This window comes from Trichoderma breve, chromosome 5, assembly GCF_028502605.1.
Source record: "Trichoderma breve strain T069 chromosome 5, whole genome shotgun sequence".
NCBI classification, from domain to species: domain Eukaryota; kingdom Fungi; phylum Ascomycota; class Sordariomycetes; order Hypocreales; family Hypocreaceae; genus Trichoderma; species Trichoderma breve.
The window spans coordinates 445,265-464,626 of record NC_079236.1 but is presented as its reverse complement, the minus strand read 5'-3'; the positions used below and the strand labels follow the sequence as shown (position 1 = coordinate 464,626).

General features: G+C 46.5%; 7 protein-coding genes across 7 annotated transcripts; 3 read left to right on the top strand and 4 right to left on the bottom strand.

The window, feature by feature from the left end:
- Positions 1-198: 198 nt before the first annotated feature.
- On the bottom strand, positions 199-2,529 carry T069G_07856 (uncharacterized protein; the record flags this gene model as incomplete). The annotated part of the gene is made up of 7 exons (XM_056175066.1): positions 199-449; positions 525-614; positions 680-1,224; positions 1,282-1,683; positions 1,757-1,928; positions 1,979-2,058; positions 2,120-2,529. 7 exons carry the CDS (start codon positions 2,527-2,529, stop codon positions 199-201), a joined length of 1,950 nt encoding a protein of 649 aa, XP_056026015.1.
- Positions 2,530-3,236: 707 nt separating this feature from the next.
- Positions 3,237-5,160, top strand: T069G_07855 (uncharacterized protein; the record flags this gene model as incomplete). Its single annotated transcript, XM_056175065.1, has 5 exons — positions 3,237-3,428; positions 3,508-4,078; positions 4,139-4,560; positions 4,648-4,936; positions 5,021-5,160. The coding sequence occupies 5 exons, from the start codon at positions 3,237-3,239 to the stop codon at positions 5,158-5,160; spliced, it is 1,614 nt and encodes a 537-aa protein (XP_056026014.1).
- Positions 5,161-7,112: 1,952 nt separating this feature from the next.
- On the top strand, positions 7,113-8,810 carry T069G_07854 (thiamine pyrophosphate enzyme, central domain-containing protein; the record flags this gene model as incomplete). The annotated part of the gene is made up of 1 exon (XM_056175064.1): positions 7,113-8,810. One exon carries the CDS (start codon positions 7,113-7,115, stop codon positions 8,808-8,810), a length of 1,698 nt encoding a protein of 565 aa, XP_056026013.1.
- A 133-nt stretch (positions 8,811-8,943) lies between these two features.
- T069G_07853 (pyridine nucleotide-disulfide oxidoreductase domain-containing protein) lies at positions 8,944-10,587 on the bottom strand (the record flags this gene model as incomplete). Its single annotated transcript, XM_056175063.1, has 2 exons — positions 8,944-10,260; positions 10,315-10,587. 2 exons carry the CDS (start codon positions 10,585-10,587, stop codon positions 8,944-8,946), a joined length of 1,590 nt encoding a protein of 529 aa, XP_056026012.1.
- A 1,009-nt stretch (positions 10,588-11,596) lies between these two features.
- T069G_07852 (hsp20/alpha crystallin family domain-containing protein) lies at positions 11,597-12,172 on the bottom strand (the record flags this gene model as incomplete). Its single annotated transcript, XM_056175062.1, has 1 exon — positions 11,597-12,172. The coding sequence occupies one exon, from the start codon at positions 12,170-12,172 to the stop codon at positions 11,597-11,599; it is 576 nt and encodes a 191-aa protein (XP_056026011.1).
- A 996-nt stretch (positions 12,173-13,168) lies between these two features.
- On the top strand, positions 13,169-14,224 carry T069G_07851 (NB-ARC domain-containing protein; the record flags this gene model as incomplete). The annotated part of the gene is made up of 1 exon (XM_056175061.1): positions 13,169-14,224. The coding sequence occupies one exon, from the start codon at positions 13,169-13,171 to the stop codon at positions 14,222-14,224; it is 1,056 nt and encodes a 351-aa protein (XP_056026010.1).
- A 3,781-nt stretch (positions 14,225-18,005) lies between these two features.
- Positions 18,006-18,492, bottom strand: T069G_07850 (cerato-platanin domain-containing protein; the record flags this gene model as incomplete). The annotated part of the gene is made up of 2 exons (XM_056175060.1): positions 18,006-18,373; positions 18,432-18,492. 2 exons carry the CDS (start codon positions 18,490-18,492, stop codon positions 18,006-18,008), a joined length of 429 nt encoding a protein of 142 aa, XP_056026009.1.
- Positions 18,493-19,362: the final 870 nt, after the last annotated feature.

Below are 19,362 nucleotides of genomic sequence, written 5' to 3'. Positions count from 1 at the left end.
CCAGGCAGTGGGAGAAGTTATTGATGGTCATGAACGTGGCCTTTCACAAACTTGAGAGCCTTCTCTGACAACATAGCACAATTTATAAATCATCTCTAGATATGGATTCTAAAATAAGATTTATCTAGTTGTATCTGAAATGCTATTTCAATAGCCTAATGTGATATCCAAATATTTGGACGCCCCGTAGCCTTGCTGTCATTTCCCAGTGGGAGTAGGAACAGTCATTTGCCGATCCAGACTATTCGACTTAGTAGACTTGGAACTACCTGAAGTTACGGTCGCTTTCCCCTTGGGCAACGAACTTGATGAACTTTTCGCATTGGATTTTACGCCAGGCAAAACTGCTGGGCTTGGCAGCGCGGTAGCAAATGGCGTGGTTGACGTGTAGGTGGGCCTGTAGTTGGGTATCGAAACGCAATAATCGTAGCCAAGATATAGCCCAGTACCTAAAAAAGACACAGAAGTGTGAGAATTTTGAAATATTCATGCCCAAAGATAATTGACAGAAGGCCAATACTTACAGTTGTCTTGGACAGCAGGGTTCCATGCGATGAAGCGGGCGTGGCTTATGCCAAATTCTGTCTCAATTATCTGACATGGAAGCTCAACCCCTGTCGCAAGTTAGTACGGTGGCTTGAAAATCGTAGAAAACAATCAGCGGTGCTATGTGACTTACAGTTGGTGTTATTGGCCGCAGCAAACTTATTGCAGTTCGAAGTGATACCTGGCTGTCGGTAGTGCAGCACATCAATGCAATATTGAGTGCCAATTTTGAACTGCCCGCAGTCACTCCCCACTTCTGGATTCCAAAGTGCGAATTGGTCTTGGTCTATGCCGTGCCTTGATGTGAAGCCGATGCAATCGTAGCCCGGAGGAGCGATTGCCTTCTGCACACAAGAACTGGTAATATTTTTAGACGTTTGTCTGTACGTTTGGACGCAATACTGTGTGTTATTTGCCATTGTACACGGGCTCGAAGCATTCAGAGATGGATTCCAGGTCAAGAAATCTGTCATTTCAATGTCAAACTGAGAAACAGCATCTTGGCAGTTGAAGCTTGTGGTCCCATTTCCAGTATAATTGGTAAGGATTGGCGCAGTGAAGTAGTTTGTGCAGTCCATGCGGGTTCCGTTTGCATAGGGAGCGTCTGCGGTGGACGCTACATATGTAGCATTGGGGTATGATGTCATGGCTGGCAAAGAGTATGTCCATAACGAAGTCCTTGAGTCTTGTATTAATATTCTTATAGTCTTTGGTGAAAGGGGGGATTTCACTCACGCTGTCGAAGACGGAATTATGGTAGTTGGGCTGGGATTAACATAGTTTCCTCCCGGATTTGATACGCAAATCGCATAGCCGACGTATTGCTGAATATTGGAGCATTTCGACCCCAGAGATGGATTCCACGCGATAAGTTGCGCATATGAAATCTTGAATTGACTCTGCAGAGAAGAACATGTATCGTCTTTCAGCACCGTATATGGCTTGCAGACACGAGAGTCGGGAATGCAGAGAGAGGTGCCCGCTTTGGGGAAGTATTTGCACAAAGACGATAGGTAATTGTATGAGAGTAAATCATCGGTACTTATTCCCTTGTTCATGGAAATACCCACGCATGTGTCTGTTGAGGAGATTGTGTATTTAGTACCAGAGCACACAGCTGCCGGAGGCTGGGTTGGCCTATTGGTATTGCCATGTTAGTCGCACTTATAAGTTTGAATTTACAAAGATTCATATTACCGAGGATACATACGGAACTGTAAATGTTGTTGCTGTTGGAGGAGCAGATAAACTCCATCCTGTCTTTTTACACGAGGATGTCAAAGTTACAAATAAGCTCTTCAGGTCAGCGGTAGAGGCCAACGGCATTGCTAACTGGGTAGACAACAAAGAGAGGTAGCAATCATCACAATATGCAGTAGAAACTAACAAATGTCAATACAAAATCTTCATATTCGAAAAATTTGTTACTTACCGGGCGTCGCCGTGGCCCTTTGGTTGGCCGGATCAATGCGCATGAGATCTCCAATCACACGATTACAATAAGCCCCTGCTCTGATATTTACCGTAAGTTCTGCTTCTGTGCTCCTCGTGCTGACGATAAGTATTTACTTACTTGTTCATCAGACAGACTGAACTGTAGGCTTCGACATATTGCTCAGCAAACAATGCCAGAGCGTATTGGCCACCGTCTGCTGCATCATAAAGTGTCGCTCCGCAAGCACCAGCTATTCGCCTTTCCCATGTTGTCAATGATGCTGAGCATGCAGTGTTGCACAGTCCGCTAAGCTGAGAGCTTGTCAAAAACAGTGGTGTGCCAAAGACTGGAGAGCCATCGAGAACATTGCCGATGGAAGCAATTGTAGTTGTGCAGTTCACCGCCTGGTTCAGAACAGCAATACATGTAGCAGAGAGACCAGGTGCATTTGTGATATTGAGGAGTTGAACTTGGGCTTCAGCAAAAGGAGTATTGCAGAAAAAAGCCACGACCTGCAAAAGCAAGGCAAGCCCTACAGCGAAGCCCATGATCTAGACTGATGGAGATACTCTGTCTGGTGTTCTGTTCAACAGCTTTGCTTAGCTTTGCTTTACAGAAATGGTATTTTCCAGACAGACACAGAAAACAGGCAACGTCCAAATGCCTTATCCAAATGCCTTATCCAAATGCCTTGGAATCGGCCTCATCTGGTGCAGCAAGATCTCAATTGCCTAAAATCGACAAATGTCCGTGTTGTCAGCGACGGTCCGCCTTGAACAACCGATATTCCTTCCGGCTTGGCGATGAGGATTCGCTCGTCTTACCAACAAAGGGAATCTGTGGGCGCATCATTGTGTGATCTGACCCCACAAGCGGGAATGGTGTTGGGGGAGGATTGCATGCATGGCATGCACAACCCCTGCATCACAGTGAAGGATTCAACATCACCTTACTGTGCCGTACACATGCATTCAACCGGAGGATGGAACGTTGACAATCATCTCGTCATGGAAGTATTGAGCTTCAGGATCGTGATCCTGTTAATTCCGCGGAGTTTTCTATGACATACGATGTCTACAGGGGATTCGGTGAGACATTGGTCACGATGCAATTTTTGCAGCTGCAACTTTCGATAACGATGGAGATGATGGTATAAATAAACGAGATATATCGAGTGATGCAGCTGTCTCCTTTTTTGATGGCAAGGCATTCTCTCAACTAGCCTCTTCGTCGAAGCCAAGGCAGCAAGGCAAACATGAGACAGTCACTTGCTGTTGTGCTATGCGCAGCTGGTCTTCTTGCCGCAGCCTACACCGTTGATCCTCCTACAACAGCTCCAAGTGATACCATACAGGACTGTACATCTTGGGATGTTGTTTCAAGTTCAGATACTTGCCAGAGCATAGCTGATTTTGGGTTCATCACACTTGATCAACTCTATGCATACGTATGTCAAAGCCTTCAAGCAATTGCCGACTCCGCTCGTTCAGTGTTTATCCATAACACAAAGCTAATCCATCTCACAGAATCCATCTCTAGCTAAAAGCGGATGTCCCATTATAGCGGGAGACTCATATTGCGTTGAGCAGAATTTTGGAGTGCCACCACCGCCTTCTTCCACCTCAAAGGCGGCTTCGACTACTACAACAGGCAATGGAGTTACCACGCCAACACCTACACAGACTGGCATGGTCAGCAACTGTAACAAGTTCCACAAAGTAGTCTCAGGAGACTCTTGTGCTGTTTTGGCGTCGGCCAACGGCATCAGCCTGGATACCTTTTACTCTTGGAACCCTGCAGTGGGAACCTCATGCGCATCTCTAATCCTTGACTACTATGTCTGCGTTGGTGTCATCTCGCAGGGTGGTTCAACTACCACTAAGCCAGGCAATGGGGTTTCGACTCCTGGCCCAGTACAGACGGGGATTGTTAGCAACTGCAACTCATTCCATCTTGTGGTGTCCGGCGATACCTGCCCTGACATTGCTTCAAAGGCCGGTATCAGCTTGGACAACTTTTACGCGTGGAATCCCGCAGTCAAGAGCGATTGTACTCAACTTCTTGCCGGTGATTACGTCTGTGTTGGAATCATCGGCGGTACAACAGTCAAGCCCACGTCGACTTCTTCAAAGCCTGGCAATGGAATCTCCACTCCAGGTCCGATTCAAACTGGCATGATTGGCAGCTGTAACAAGTTCCATCTAGTTGTTTCTGGCGATACCTGCCCGGATCTTGCCACGAGCAATGCCATAACTCTTGCCAACTTTTACGCATGGAATCCCGCAGTAAAAAACGATTGCACATCGCTAATCGTGGGAGACTATGTCTGTGTCGGCATTGTAGGCGGAACAACAGTCAAACCTACATCGACGTCTACTAAGCCCGGTAACGGAATCTCTACACCTGGCCCAATTCAAACTGGAATGATTGGCAGTTGTAATAAATTCCATTTGGTTGTTTCTGGTGATAGTTGCCCTGCTCTGGCCTCGAGCAATGCCATAACGCTTGCCAATTTTTACGCATGGAATCCTGCTGTGAAGTCGGACTGCACTGCGCTCATCGTGGGAGACTATGTCTGTGTAGGTATTGTGGGAGGGACGACAGTCAAGCCCACTTCTACAACAACGAAACCTGGAAATGGAATCACGACTCCAACTCCTACACAGACCGGCATGGTCAGCAATTGCAACAGTTTCTACCTGGTGAAATCAGGAGACTCATGTGCAACAGTTGCTGCAGCAAAGGGTATCTCTCTTGATAACTTTTATAAGTGGAATCCTGCCGTCGGAACTGGTTGCTCGTCTCTGTTGGTTAGTTACTATGTGTGCGTCAATATTGTTGGTGGCCCTACTCCCACGACGATGAAGACATCAAAGACTACCCCGGGCAATGGTGTAGCCACACCAACACCCACGCAAGCTGGTATGGTGACCAACTGTAAGAAGTTCCATTTAGGTGAGTTATGACAATAACCCTGCACGCATAATAGTGCCGTGCTGTGATTCTATTAATTCTTCGAGAATACTGACCAGCAAATAGTGGTTTCTGGTGATTCGTGTCAAGCGATCGCCACCAACGCCAAAATTACTCTGGCAAACTTTGAGAAGTGGAATCCTGGTGTTGGTAGTACCTGTAGTTCGCTTTGGTTGGGTTATTATGTATGCATCGGCCTCATATGAGGTCCGGCTTTGTGAGGCCATTTTCCATCCAGACTCATAGAACTCCAATTAGCTCCTCAAAATATAGAAGCAATTAATTAATATCTCCAGTATCTCTAGTATTTTAAATAGATATGCACCTATTCCCTATGGCCCCCTTCCATCTCCCAAGAGGTGTCGCTTTGAACATAGACTCCTAAAATACCGCCACACCGAGAAATACTGAGAGTATGAAGCCAGCCACCCCACGGGAGTAAACTTACTTCTATGGACGGACCGATGCCTTCAGGTATATAAATGTAGAAGATATACACCCACAGTAAGATGAGATAATGTTCCATTCGACCAGAACTAGTCGCTTGATCATCAATACCATCTGCAAAAGTCTGAGCCATGATCGCCAGCAAGCCTCGATGCACACATTTTTGCCCCTGCCCTTGCCCCTTACTCCCAGAGTACTCGCGGCGACCTCGACGGGGGGGTGAGTGGTCTCCAGAATGGGGCCTATGCCCTGTCAACGACGAAGACCCAAACAAGGCCCTAGCTGAGAAAAGAAAGAGGCGGCGTTGGATATACATGCTGAGCCGTGTGACAGTCCCCTCAAAAATCTATTTGTCGACATGAGGCGTCATCCCGAGAGAATACCTGAGGTGCGATTATTCAGATGGTTGGTATCATCTTACCACGTTCCCGAAGGGTATCAGGATGGGCGAGCACCATGGCGTATGCTTGTGCGCACATACTTCAAAGACCTTCCTAGACAGCTGAGGCAGGAAAACTATGAACGGTCCATAAAATCATGGAGAACAATTCCTCTGAGAATGGGGCCAGTCATCGACCGTACAGAGCATGACAAGGCGCCCTCCAAAATGACGTGCTGCCGACGAGATTTCATCTCGCTATATTGGAACGATAAATATCGAACATTGGGCGGAGACTGGCTTATAGTCGTCTATCTTTGGGCTAATGACCGTAAATGGACGAAAAACACGTCTGTAAAAGATCTGATCTCGTTCAGGAGTGTAACTAGGTAAGTCGTCGCCGCTTGTACACCACCTTTTTTTCTTCAATCATCGCTCACAGTTCAAATATTGGGGTTTTAGTATCTGCGCATGGAAATGGGTCAAGCCCGTGGACTCCCGTTCCAAGACCCCCTACTTGTTTTATGAACTTGAACGGGATAAGGACGGTACGCTGAAGGATACGGTATTCGGTGGGAACGCATATAAGGACTATGATCCAGTTCCAATTCAACCTGGCGGCCCGGTACCTACTAGACTCTCTGGCCTGCGTCGATTGATGAACTAGCAAACTAGACAGTTGCTCTATGCAGATTATGAGTTCTAGAATGCATATCCACTACAATTGGGCATATCCGTTAAACCTGGGACTACATATAATGCTTTCAAGTTTTTCAACGTTCCATCTACTATGATACTAGGGAGACGCTTCTGGATTAATTTACTCTAAGAACAGACAAACTGTAAATTTAAACTCTGCCGTACAATGCCAAGTGGCTGCAACAGCCGCTGAAGATCATACGATCAAGCAATCCATCCCGCTCTGAGGGGCTGTAATTTAGATGTTAGTGGAAGTGTAACACTTTCGATAGCGGGGTTGTTGATATAAATGTTACCGAAAGATCATGCCACTATTTGAACATAGAAAGTCAATTGCTACACTCTGCTAACGACTGAATCAAGTAGAGATAGTTTCATGTTATGAAAGATGTTGGAGTATTGCTACGCCGATTACATAGTTGATTACACTTATCCAAATCACTTCATGAATTCTGCCAGCTTATTCTACTCTACCAACTCGGACAACCAGAAATGCTTAAGCTTTATGCTAATATTTAAATGCTTGCTTTGCCTCGTGCAGTCCAATTCAAGTTCAGACAGATTGCATAAGTCGCCTAATGTTTTACATGTAATACTTAACTTTAGCTCTCAACCAGGTTTACTGCTACCAATATGGTCCTCTTCACAGTGGGAGATTATCTTGCCGAAAGGCTCGCCCAAATTGGGATTCGCCATCATTTCATCGTCCCGGGCGACTACAATCTCATTCTCCTCGACAAGCTTGAGGCGCACCCAGCACTAACTGAGGTTGGTTGTACAAACGAACTCAATTGTTCTCTGGCCGCCGAAGGCTATGCACGCGCTTGCGGCGTAGGTGTCTGTGTTGTCACTTACAGCGTAGGCGCCTTCTCAGCCTTCAACGGCATCGGCAGCGCGTATGCAGAAAACCTCCCCGTTATCCTAGTCAGTGGAGCACCTAACACGAATGATGTTGATCAACATCTACTGCACCATACGCTCGGGGAGCATGACTTTATCTACCAGCTTGAGATGGCCAAGAGAATCACTTGCTGCGCCGTAGCCATCCGACGAGCGGCTCATGCCCCGGAGTTGATCGATCGCGCTATTCGAACGTCGCTTCTAAAGCGGAAGCCGGTTTACATCGAAGTGCCAACGAACTTATCCGGCGAGGCATGTGCGCAACCCGGACCTATCAGTGCTGTAGTCAAGCCGTTTCCGAGTGATGCCCCAGCCCTTGATGCTGCTGTTACCGGCGCCTCTGAATTCCTTCGTTCCAAGCAGAAGCCCGTAATTCTTGTCGGGCCGAAAGTGCGAAGAGTCGGCGCTGAAAAGGCTCTACTCCAGCTGGTAGAGGCCATCGGATGCGCCGTGGTCCTTCAACCAGCGGCAAAGGGCTCTTTTCCCGAGGACCACGCCCAGTTCGCGGGCATCTTTTGGGGCCAGGTCAGCACCCTCGCAGCTGACACTATAGTGAATTGGGCTGATGTCCTCATCTGCATCGGCACTGTATTTACAGACTACAGTACGGTCGGCTGGACGGCTCTGCCAAGTGTTCCACAACTAGTTGCGGATATAGACAGCGTCGCCCTGCCTAATCCAAATATGTACTTTAGCCACGTCCAGTTGCAAGACTTTCTGATCAGACTTGCCGAAAGAGTCAGTTGGAACAGCTGCACAATGACTGAGTACGATCGACTTCGTCCCGATCCTTCTCTCGGACAGGCTTCTCGCGGGCAGGAGAGGTTAACTAGAAAGGAGGTTGCTCGACAGACGCAACTACTCTTGACTCCAGAGACGACAGTGTTCACTGAAACGGGCGATTCGTGGTTCAATGGAATTCAACTATGCCTTCCACCAGGAGCAGAGTTTGAGATTGAGATGCAATGGGGTCATATTGGATGGACGATACCTGCTTCCTTTGGCTACGCTTTGGCAAAACCAGAGAGGAGGACCATCCTCATGACAGGAGATGGCGCGTTCCAGATGACTGCCCAGGAAGTTTCGCAAATGGTGAGATGCCGCCTTCCCATCATTATTCTTTTGATCAACAACAGGGGCTATACAATTGAGGTAGAGATTCACGATGGACTGTACAATCGTATTCAGAATTGGAATTATGCGCTTCTGGTCGAAGCGTTTAATTCTGAAGAGGGAGGAGGACGCGCGCTTGGTCTTAAAGCTCATACTGCAGAGCAAATTTCCGAAGCGCTCAAGAGAGCAATAGCGCATAAAGATGGGCCAACACTGATTGAGTGTAGTATCCATCAAGATGATTGCAGTAGAGAGCTGATTACCTGGGGGCATTTTGTTGCGGCGGCAAACTCCCGCGTCCCTGCGAAAGATAAATAACATATTTCACGATGTTCAAAAGATCGAATGTTATAAGATAGTTGGAAAGTACATATATAATTAAAGCAGTTGAGTTACCCTCACATACTATACATCCGAATGACTAAGATTTAAAAACATCAAGAACAAACCCTCAAAGCCTGGTTCCCCCCTCGACTACTGTTTTCAGTCCGCCATCAAGGTTTACTACGCTGAATCCTCTCTGACTGAGGATACGGAAAGCCAAGTATCCCCGGTAGCCCACATAGCAGTACACAAGAACCGGCATGGATTGATCAAGCTCCAATTTCTGATTGCGCAGTGTTGCAATTGGTAGGTTGATTGCGCCCGGGAGGTGGCCATTCGCAAACTCCTCGGGGGAGCGAACATCCACGACTTGCCAGGCATGAAGATTCTTGATGTTGATGTCTTCGGCGTGTACGATCTGATAGTCCCCGCGAAGCAAGTTCGAGCCAACAAATCCGACCATGTTCACAGGATCCTTAGCCGAGCCATAGGGCGGTGCGTAGCTCAGTTCGAGATGTTCCAGGTCAAAGACTGTCATCCTGGCTTGCATCGCCGTCGCCAGTACGTCTATTCGCTTGTCCACGCCAGTCATTCCCACTGCCTGCACCCCCAAAATACGACCTGTGCCTTTTTCGAGCGCAGTCTTGATCGTGATTGGATGGGCGTTGGGATAATACCTAGCATGGTGTGGAGGATGCACTGTAACCCAGAGCGGCTCCTGTCCCAAGTCACGCAACGCCGAGACGGACAGGCCAGCCAAACCGACCGTTAAATCGAAGACTTGACAGATGATTGTGCCAATGTTGCCCCGATAGTGCACCGGTCTGCCGGCTATATCATCTGCGGCGAGTCGGCCTTGTCGATTTGCTGGCCCCCCTAGAGCAACTACCTTTGGCTGCTGTTGAATGATATGTTTTGTCTCAACCATATCACCTACAGCGTAGATGTCTTCATCGGATGTTTCCATGTGTGATTCAACCTTGACTCCTTGTGTTCCCACTTCCAGACCCGCCATCTTTGCCAGTGATGTTCTTGCCCTTACTCCCACAGCTAGAATGACCAATTCGGCAGGGATTTCTCTTCCATTGCTGGCTAAGACGACATGAGAAGTTTCGATTCTTCTTGCAGTATCATTCAGGTATAACTTCACACCATTGCGCTTCAGTTCTGTGTGAAGAAACTGCGCGATATCGGCATCTATTGAGGGCAAGACATGGGTCCATTGTTCGACAATTGAGACTCCAAACTTCATCTTTCTCAAATTTTCGGCCGCTTCAAGGCTGATGAATCCGCCTCCAATGATGCAAACATCCCTCACGCATCGTTCGACCATGATAGATCGAATAGCTTGTAGATCGGAGATGGTCCGTAGAGTGACCACATGGCTCTGATCCGCTCCAACGATCTGCGGAAGCACAGCTTCAGCGCCTTGAGAAAGGATGAGCTTGTCATAGCCGACTCGTCGAACCTCAGCCTCTCCAACGGTTCATGTGCACACTTGCTCGTTTGTACGGTCAATCTCAACAACTTCGGTGTTGAGGTGAACATCGATGTTGAAATATTCCTTGAAATACTTTGGTGTGTGCAAAATCAGAGATTCATCATCTTTGATCACCTTACCCAGAGCATAAGGTATACCGCAGTTTGCGTAGCCAGCGTAAGGTCCTTTCTCAAACACGGTAATGGTTGCTGATTCGTCCAGACGACGCAAGCGGGTGGCAGCGGACATGCCTCCGCCAACACCGCCGACTATGACCACCTTTTTGGACATTATGAAAGACTTCAAAAGCTATTACCCCGAGGAGAAATATTCGAGAGTAAGTGAAAGTTGATAGATCAATATTTGTGCCACTCTAATGGTCTTCGGATTCATTATTCCTTTTAATTCCTTCGCCAAACACCGAAGCGTCCATCATTATCTATGCGTATCCCGGACAAGTGGTTAAGACTACGGTGGTCTGATTGCCGTGCAGAAGAGACTTAATCAGATGCTAGTCTCTACGCCATAACCAGTGATGGGGTCATTTTCGACGGCGGCTATTATCGCGATACTGTTCAAACACCCATCGTGAACTCGATGGGTTGTCATATGCTTTCCTCGGCATTTAAGCTTGTGCGTAAATGTGGCTTTACATCATGCGATGGCGGAAGCCACCACACAAGACTCGGGTGTGTCACAGTACTGAAGTCTAAGTTTAACTCCTCAGAACTAAGTTTAACTCCTCAGAACTATTAGTAGCAGTTAGTGAATATACCTGTATAGTTTAATCTAACTGCTTAGAAGGCTACAGTGCAGACATAAAAGGCGTGAACGCTGTACTCGTACGAGTGGCTCTGCGCCTCTACGCAATTATTACCAATTGTCGTACTATTAAGCTCATAGCTTAAGCTGCTCATCACATGGATAGCGGTTATCACAGGGGCTAATAATTGGTAATAATTTCAGGATTACTTCAGTCCTCTCTGCTATTATTCCCCTATTTATTTCCTTATCGAAGAATGTCGAATTAGTTGTTATAATTGTCGTCATCTCTATTTGAGCTTACTCTTCTAAGTGAAACATTGTCGATACATTTTTGTTTGGTGAAGAATTTTTAGGTAGGTAATATGAACTACTCAAGTAATTACAATTGTGACCCGAGCGAAAAACTAAGACTCATTAGCTACTCCTGCCCTTTTTTTTTTTTTTTTTTTTTTTTTTTTTTGTAGTTTTTAACTGAAGAATGCGATTAGAATTGCCGTAATAATTCGGAATTGATTCCTCCATTAGTAAACCTCATTTAGTTGACGGTAATGCGGCGTGACTCGTGTTTAGCAGCCTTGGGAACAGTAATGTTGAGGATGCCGTCTTTAAAACTTGCTGTTACGTTTTCTTGGTTGACACGAGTAGGGAAACTGAAGTTGCGTGAGAATTCGCCAATACTACGCTCAGTGAGCCAGTACTTGGCCGTATCTTCAGTCGCATCCTCGGCGGTTGCTTCGCGGGAAGATGTCTTGGCCTGTCCCTCGCCGCCCTCGGCGATCTTGCCTCTCGATGCAATTCCCTCCAGGGTTCCAGCAGGTGGGGTGCCAGAAGTGTATGTCCTCTCAATTTTACCGCTAATGAGCATATTTTGAGGATCGGTGAATTCAACGTTCACATTCTCTTTGCTCGTGCCGGGCAGCTCGCCATGGAGCTCATACGCAGAGTTCGTCTCGCGCATGTCAAATTTTGGTTGCCAGTGCATCAGACCAGAGCGGCGGCCTTGTTGCTGAGCATTAATCGGACGAGAATAATTGTCAAAATCATCAAGAAGGCGGAAGAGAGGAGTGAAGGATGTCTCGGGGGTGTAAAAGTGACGCTGGGGGAAAGCCATTTTGCGGCAGAGCGTTGCAGTGAGAAGTCTTGAAGAGGTGAGAGTTAAAATACGTTTATTACAACGTAATATGTTGTGAATAGGTTCTCTGTAAATTTGCATATGATGCTCTTTTCAACGCCCCGGCCGGCGGTTGTCAATGATGAAGGATTGATAGCGTATGCTTTGGCGTTCGTAAACCGTTATTTTATACATGACGAGGCACATTTGGAGAGTCCTTCCTAAGCTATGGGAAGGGCGCCCAGAGCAGAATTTTAGACTTTCAATAGGATATTGAAGTCAAAATCACACGATTGTGACGTTCTGGTGACAGTGTTGACCATCCGCATAGTAGGAATGACTTTCTAACGAACAGTGAATTATGAGCACGTTACGATCTGTCATATCGTGGCGCCAACAGGGCAAATGCTGATTGAATCTATGAGTGGGCCAAGAGGAAAGAGAGTTGGTTACTGAACTAAAGCGTATTCGCTCACCGAAGAAAGTGTTACATGCTAATAATAGAAATTGTTTTGATAAATCCGAGTGATGTTGGTACTACAGAAGATCACAGAGGGAACCATTACTGGCGCCAACCACAACTTTCCCCTCGTAAGCAATCATGCCCAGTCGTACAGTCGTACTAGCGGCAAACCTGATCACTACAGGTAGGACAAGAAACGCGGCGTAAACGCTCAACCAGTAGACGACCTTCGGTGTCGTGAGACAGAAACAACCGCCCCCGTATCATCAGGCTGTCGGGAGAATGCATCTACTCTCACTTTTAACTCCCATTCATTCTTGCTAAAATCTATTTATGTCACAATTATCTTCAGCATTTAAAGACGCCTTAATTCCAGCTGCGAGACAAATTTCCTTGATTAACTACCTACTAAGCACGACTTCTTTTACATCATACCATTATCCAGAATCTTCTCAAACGGGGCTCAGGTCATCATAACCTCACGATTCTAGACATCGCTACATTACTTAATTCTTATTCAAGAAAAATCCAGCATGGCTGATGGCTACGATGATACAACAAGCCAATGGGCATACATGTACCCCATGCGACAGACGGGGCGATCACAGCCTTCCAGTGCCACTTTGACCGGGTCTACAATGGGAGACTACAGCAATATACATCAAGGAGATCAAAATATGAACATAGAACAGTTTCACCATGTCACTAACAACTATGCCTGTCCGCTACCTCACATGGAGAGCCGCCCAACATCTTACCCTCACCAAGGTCGACCGAGGACGCCTTGTTGGACCGTTCCGTTTGGCCGAAACAAGGACTTTGTCGGCCGTGAATCGATTCTGAAGCAACTTCTCGACATGATCCCTCCCAATGCAGACAAAGATGACTGCCAACAGACTGTTATCAATGGACTTGGCGGCGTCGGAAAGACCCAAATCGCCCTTGAAGCTGCCTTTCGCGTCCGCGCCAGATGCCCAGATTGTCATGTCTTCTGGGTTCCAGCTATTAATACCACCACTTTCGTGAATGCCTACCATGAAATCGGTCGGGAGCTGAACATACAAATTGATAAAGATGATGAAACAGACATCAAGCTACTTGTTAAAGCAGCATTAAGCCAAAGCTCTGATAACTGGCTCCTGATCATCGACAACGCTGACGAAGCGACCCTATTCGGAGAAACTAGCGAAGTCACATCCTTGGGGGGTTACCTCCCCTTTAACCTCAAAGGGTCCATCCTCTTCACAACCCGAAATGTCGAAGTCAGCCAAAAGCTTGACATCCGGAAAAATAATATTGTCCATCTTACGGGGATGAGTCAATCAGAAGCGACCAATATGCTGCAGAACGGTTTAGGTCCACAGCAAATGAGTGATGCGCAGAGCTTAGAGAGCTTGCTTGAGTTTTTGGCCAATTTGCCGCTTGCTATTAAACAAGCGTCTGCATACATGATAAAGACTGGGATCGCGATTTCTCAATATCTTGAGTATTGTCATTCCAGCGACGAGGCCTTAATTAGGCTGTTAAGCAAAAACTTTGACGATCGAACACGCTACGAGACCACTCAAAATCCAGTTGCCACAACTTGAATGATATCATTCGAGGCCATTTCTAGAGATAATCCACTTGCAGCGAGCTACCTGCGATTTATGTCCTTTCTTGCTGAAAAGGACATTCCGAAAGATCTCCACCCACCAGCCAGTGATGAATCAGATGCATTTGACGCGATTGGTATGCTGAAAGCATACGGATTCATTAACGAACGAGAGTGTGGAGATGCATATGATATGCACAGGCTTGTCCGTCTGGTGATGCAAAACTGGATAAGAGAGAATAAAGGGGAATTGCAGACAAATATCACAACAGTCATGCAGTGCTTCAATGAAGTAGTCCCTTTGCCTTTATTTTCGAATAAAGATAAATGGGCAAGATATTTACCACACATGACAATGGCGTTAAAGTTTCAGAATCACGTGGTAGACAAAGTCCTTTTGTCGTCCATTTTACAAAAGGCGGCGGACGGCCTCTACGTTCTCAGAAAGTCTAGGGATGCCAAAGAAATGTATCAACAGGCGCTTGATCTGCATATTGAAGTACTAGGTGAAGAACATCCCAGTACGCTTGAGGTCGTGGAAACGAGCATGTTGATTGCCGCCTCTGAAAACAAGCATGCGGAAGTTGAGCAGATAGGTAAGAGACTGCTTGAGCTGCGGAATAAAGTACTGGGCACTGAACATCCTCGCAAACTGTGTACCATGCAGAGACTCTCCGTGGCTTTCAATAAACGAGAACACTATGAAGAAGCTGCGCAGATGTGCCGACAGGCACTTGATTTACAAAGAGAAGTGCTAGGTGCTGAGCATTGTGGGACACTTACGACTATGTGTACTCTCTCTCGCGCTCTTGATGGACAGGGCTACTATAAGGAGGCTGAGCAGATAAGCCGGCAGGCCCTTGAATCACTGATAAAAAAACTCGGGTTTAGGCATTCTGACACACTGAAGTGTATGGATTCCCTCTCTTCAGCTCTTTATTCCCAAGGTCGTTATAAGGAAGCTGAGCAGATAAGCCGGCAGACATTGGAGCTACGGGTAGAAGTATTAGGGGCCGAGCATTTGTCCACACTTGACAATATGTCCCACCTCTCTTTTGTTCTCTTGCAACAAGACCAGTTTATGGAGTCTGAGCAGATGAGCCGGCGGCTACTTGATCTAGCTATACAAGTGCTAGGTGTTAAGCACCCCACTACACTTACGACCATGTACAGACTCTCTACGGCTCTTTATTACCAAGCTCATTACAAGGAAGCTGAGCAGATAATCCGGCAAACATTCGAGCTACGGGTAGAAGTATTGGGGGCCGAGCATCCGGAGACACTTAGGAGCATGTATTGTCTCTGCTTGATTCTTTATGCGCAAGGTCGGTATAAAGAAGCTGAGCAGATAAACCGGCAGGCACTTGATGTACATATAAGAGTGCTGGGAGCTGAGCATCCTGGCACACGTGCCTTCAAGAATTCCCTTTCTGATATTCTTCTTCAACAATACTGGCAGAAGAAGAAGGATGACAAGCGGATATCAAAAAAACCGAGAGTTCTCAAACATTCAGCACGCAACCTCAGGTAGCACGTACAGAAAGTGGCAATATTTCTGCCTTTTACCGGTGCGCTTATTGCTCCAGTGGACGCATGTATTTATTTTGCGGTTTTTTTCCTAACACCCGCTTAGATAGTCGCATAGACAGGTAGGAACTCAAATCAAGATGAAGTAACGAAAGTGTAGAGGCAAATAGTAGTGGTGGCGGCGCATCCATCTCTCATATACATGTATCTAGATACCTAGTGGTGATAGACGAATTCCAAAGCCGACACTACTACTTGACTGAAAAGCTCCATTTCCATCTACATCATCTTTAATAACATGCGCTGTTATTTGCAAGATTCAGGTCGCTGACAAAGTTGACCCGTAGAGAGATTTCACGACTTCTATGCTCTAGCTACTGATGTCACCACGTTGGAGAATATCTACTGCCAGATCATCCGGCAGTTGATGGGGCATCCGCTTGCTGGGCGAGCCTGGAGGGCCACTGTGATACCGTGATACTACTTTCTATAGGTAGCCACACATCCAGCATGTAGAAGAAATATGTGGAGCTGAAAGATCTCAGTATATTTCGAGTTCACATGACTTTTACTATAATGGACAAGAGGAGCATGACAGCTTCCTTCCACTGATCTTCGGCAGCACCACTCACCTCCCCTTCGCATGTGTTCTTCATCCAAGTCTCGACAGCTAACGATTTCCATGCGACCACCACATCAGTACGGCCTCACGAACTTCCAGCCAAGCATCCGACCAGCCTTCACGATGCAGTCTTCGGTCTCGGTGAATGTCGGGCCACGTACTTGTACGACTGCTGCTCAGTTGCCTTCGTTCCATCTACGACTCTGTCAATACCCACTAGTCGCTGAGAATTCGTGCATATAAATGATCCCACGCACCTCTCTGAGCATCCCGGACAGTAGTAGAACAAGTTAGTTCCTTCATCTGCACTTCTCAACTAAAGGGCCGTATATCGCACTTCTTTAGCACCACACTTTCGACAAGTTTCCTCAGCCGTAGCCCAAGTATCTATAGGTGCTGGATACTGGAATTGCTGCGTCGTTTCTCGTTTTTGCCGAAGCTCAGAAGGGAAATTGTTAGTCGAAGAAACAGTAACAATGCCGTCGAATAAGTTATCTAGGGCGCACTAGTGAATATTTCATCCAGATCTAGTGTTAAGATGATCTATCAACTTATTCTTGTTCATGGATCCACAACAATCACACCGAACAATTAAAGCCGAAGAGATGTCGAGAGTATTGCCACATGGCCCGCAGAATTGGATCCCCATTTTCGAGCATGGGAACGTCGGTGAAGAGTGAACCAACAAAGACATGGCAAGGCAAACAACTTTGAACATATGGAATGCATCCGTGCAAATGTTATCACGTGATTGTGATATCCTTCCAACATCTCTTTATATATAATTTTGAGCTATATAACATCTTATAACATGCTCATATGCTTCGAGTAAAGTCATCGTTTCAAAGACAACAGAAATTCATCACTTGGAGGCCCGGGCGACCACCGCATCCAAATCCGCAGCGGAGCCCAGCTCCAGACCGAGAAGCTCATTGTCCACCTTCTCGTAGTGGGCACTGAACAAGCCTCCAAAGATCGTAGACAGAAGCAAAGCAAAGACGCTTTGCGGGTTGGGATCCTCCTCGGCAACCTTGCTCAGTTGATCGAATCAATTCCGTCGGCTCTACGCCAGAGGCTGGTGCGGAAATTGTCGTCAACATGGCTACCCTGGGCAAAGATGGCCCAACAGCCACGTTTTCAAACCTGGCCAGAAGTTTGGCATGGTAGAGGCTTGTCCGAAGGATGTCGTGAAGCATGAACAGAGGGTAGTTTAGAGAGATGTGCTTTAAATAGCTTACCAGAATCGCGCACTTGCTATAATGAAGTTATTGTCACGACCCAACACTTATAGTCGCGACAACGGGCCGTACAGTCACCGTTTCAAAGACAACAGACATCCTTTCTTCTTGAAGTCTCACTCTATCCAGATAACTGGCTTCTGTGGTTAGATTGTTCGTCCAAATTTCTAACCAACCAGTCTACGGGAGATTTATGTACCAAGAATAGTCAAGATAGCTAAGACAGATCTTAGGTTTATTATCTCATGGCCCAACAGTCATTGAATGACTATTTTGTAAATAGATACAACTATCCAGCTATGAGACTATGAAATTCCATATTTCCTATGTCACCCTGAATAATAAGCCCTAGCATTTGTGATTCTAAAGACTATTGAACTTCCAATGCCTCATTCCACGGTATTCAATCCACACTCCTTTGTAGGAACCTGCGTAACTATAGCATCCACATGACCCCACTCAATAGCATGGCCGTCAGTAAGCTCATTCAAGGCTTTCAGCGCGATGTTAAAGCCGCCATTATAAGCGGCGTCAATAGCCAAGACATGGATACTGCGACCTCCATACTCCAGTTTATAACAGGCTCCGCATTGCGGAGAGTTCCAAGTAATGCCTTGGGCGCCACCAATGTAGGGAAAGTTGGAGATTTGACCCTGGGTTTGCCAATGGTATTTGGTGATGAGGCCATTGGGGCCGTCAGAGCAAGACACATCTTCCAAGGGACGAGAAGGATCATCATAACCAGTGTCCCAGGAAACTGTATATCTAGTTAAATACATGATCTCGTGAATCAATTTTGGAGATCGTTAGCATACCATAAGTGGCAGTGGAAGCCATGAAGAGGGTAGTAGCGGTAAAGAGGCTGGTGAGCTGCATCGTGACAGCTTTTTGTACGTTAATTAGGAAGATATATATATGGAAAGGACGTTTAAGACCTATAATATCAGCAGTAATAGATACGAAGACGGGAATTGGAGATGAAGACGAGTTAGACGATGGAACGACGAGGGGATAATGAGCCATTTATAAGTCTTAGTTTCTCGAGGGATTTCTGTTGTAACCACATGTCTCACTCAATCCTCTACTAATTCGGCACTGCCAGTCTTTATCACCATTAGAAACGCTACTGCAAAAAGAAAAGAGAGACCGCTACTTTGGTCTAAGGGCCTTCCTTCGTTGACTTGTACGACGTGCGGCTGGTGACTGATCGAGAGATGCGCCAATCTTCCGGATCCAGAAACAGAAACTTGTAGGTTTTGGGGCTCTGGAACGGTACCGCCGCCAGTGTGAACGCTTTTTGGTTAACAAAGCTATTATTGTGAATGTTCTAAGGTGATTGTTGAGACTTGTACAGAAGAGACAGGACTTTGTTTCATGCCTTTATGTACTCCGTATATCAGCACATATTGTAATTCTAGATATGGAAGCTAATGACGTAAACCAAGATGCGGTGAGGCGGTGGTAACATGACACTTTTATGTAGGAAGGATGAGACACTTTCGCCCTGCAGTCGACTGAATACGAGGTACATATTCAGTTGTTTTCAGGTGGCCTTCGAAACCACGTGAGATCTGACGGAGATTGAGGGGTTAGGCGTAGCTGCGGCCGCAGGAGATGGATCAATTGATGCCTAATTGTTCAAGGCCTCACGAGTCTTAGAATTTTATGGCTGCAATAATCCCGATCGAGGGTTACCGTATGTAAGATTTGGAGATGGGCATTTCTGAGTAGATACTAACACAATGC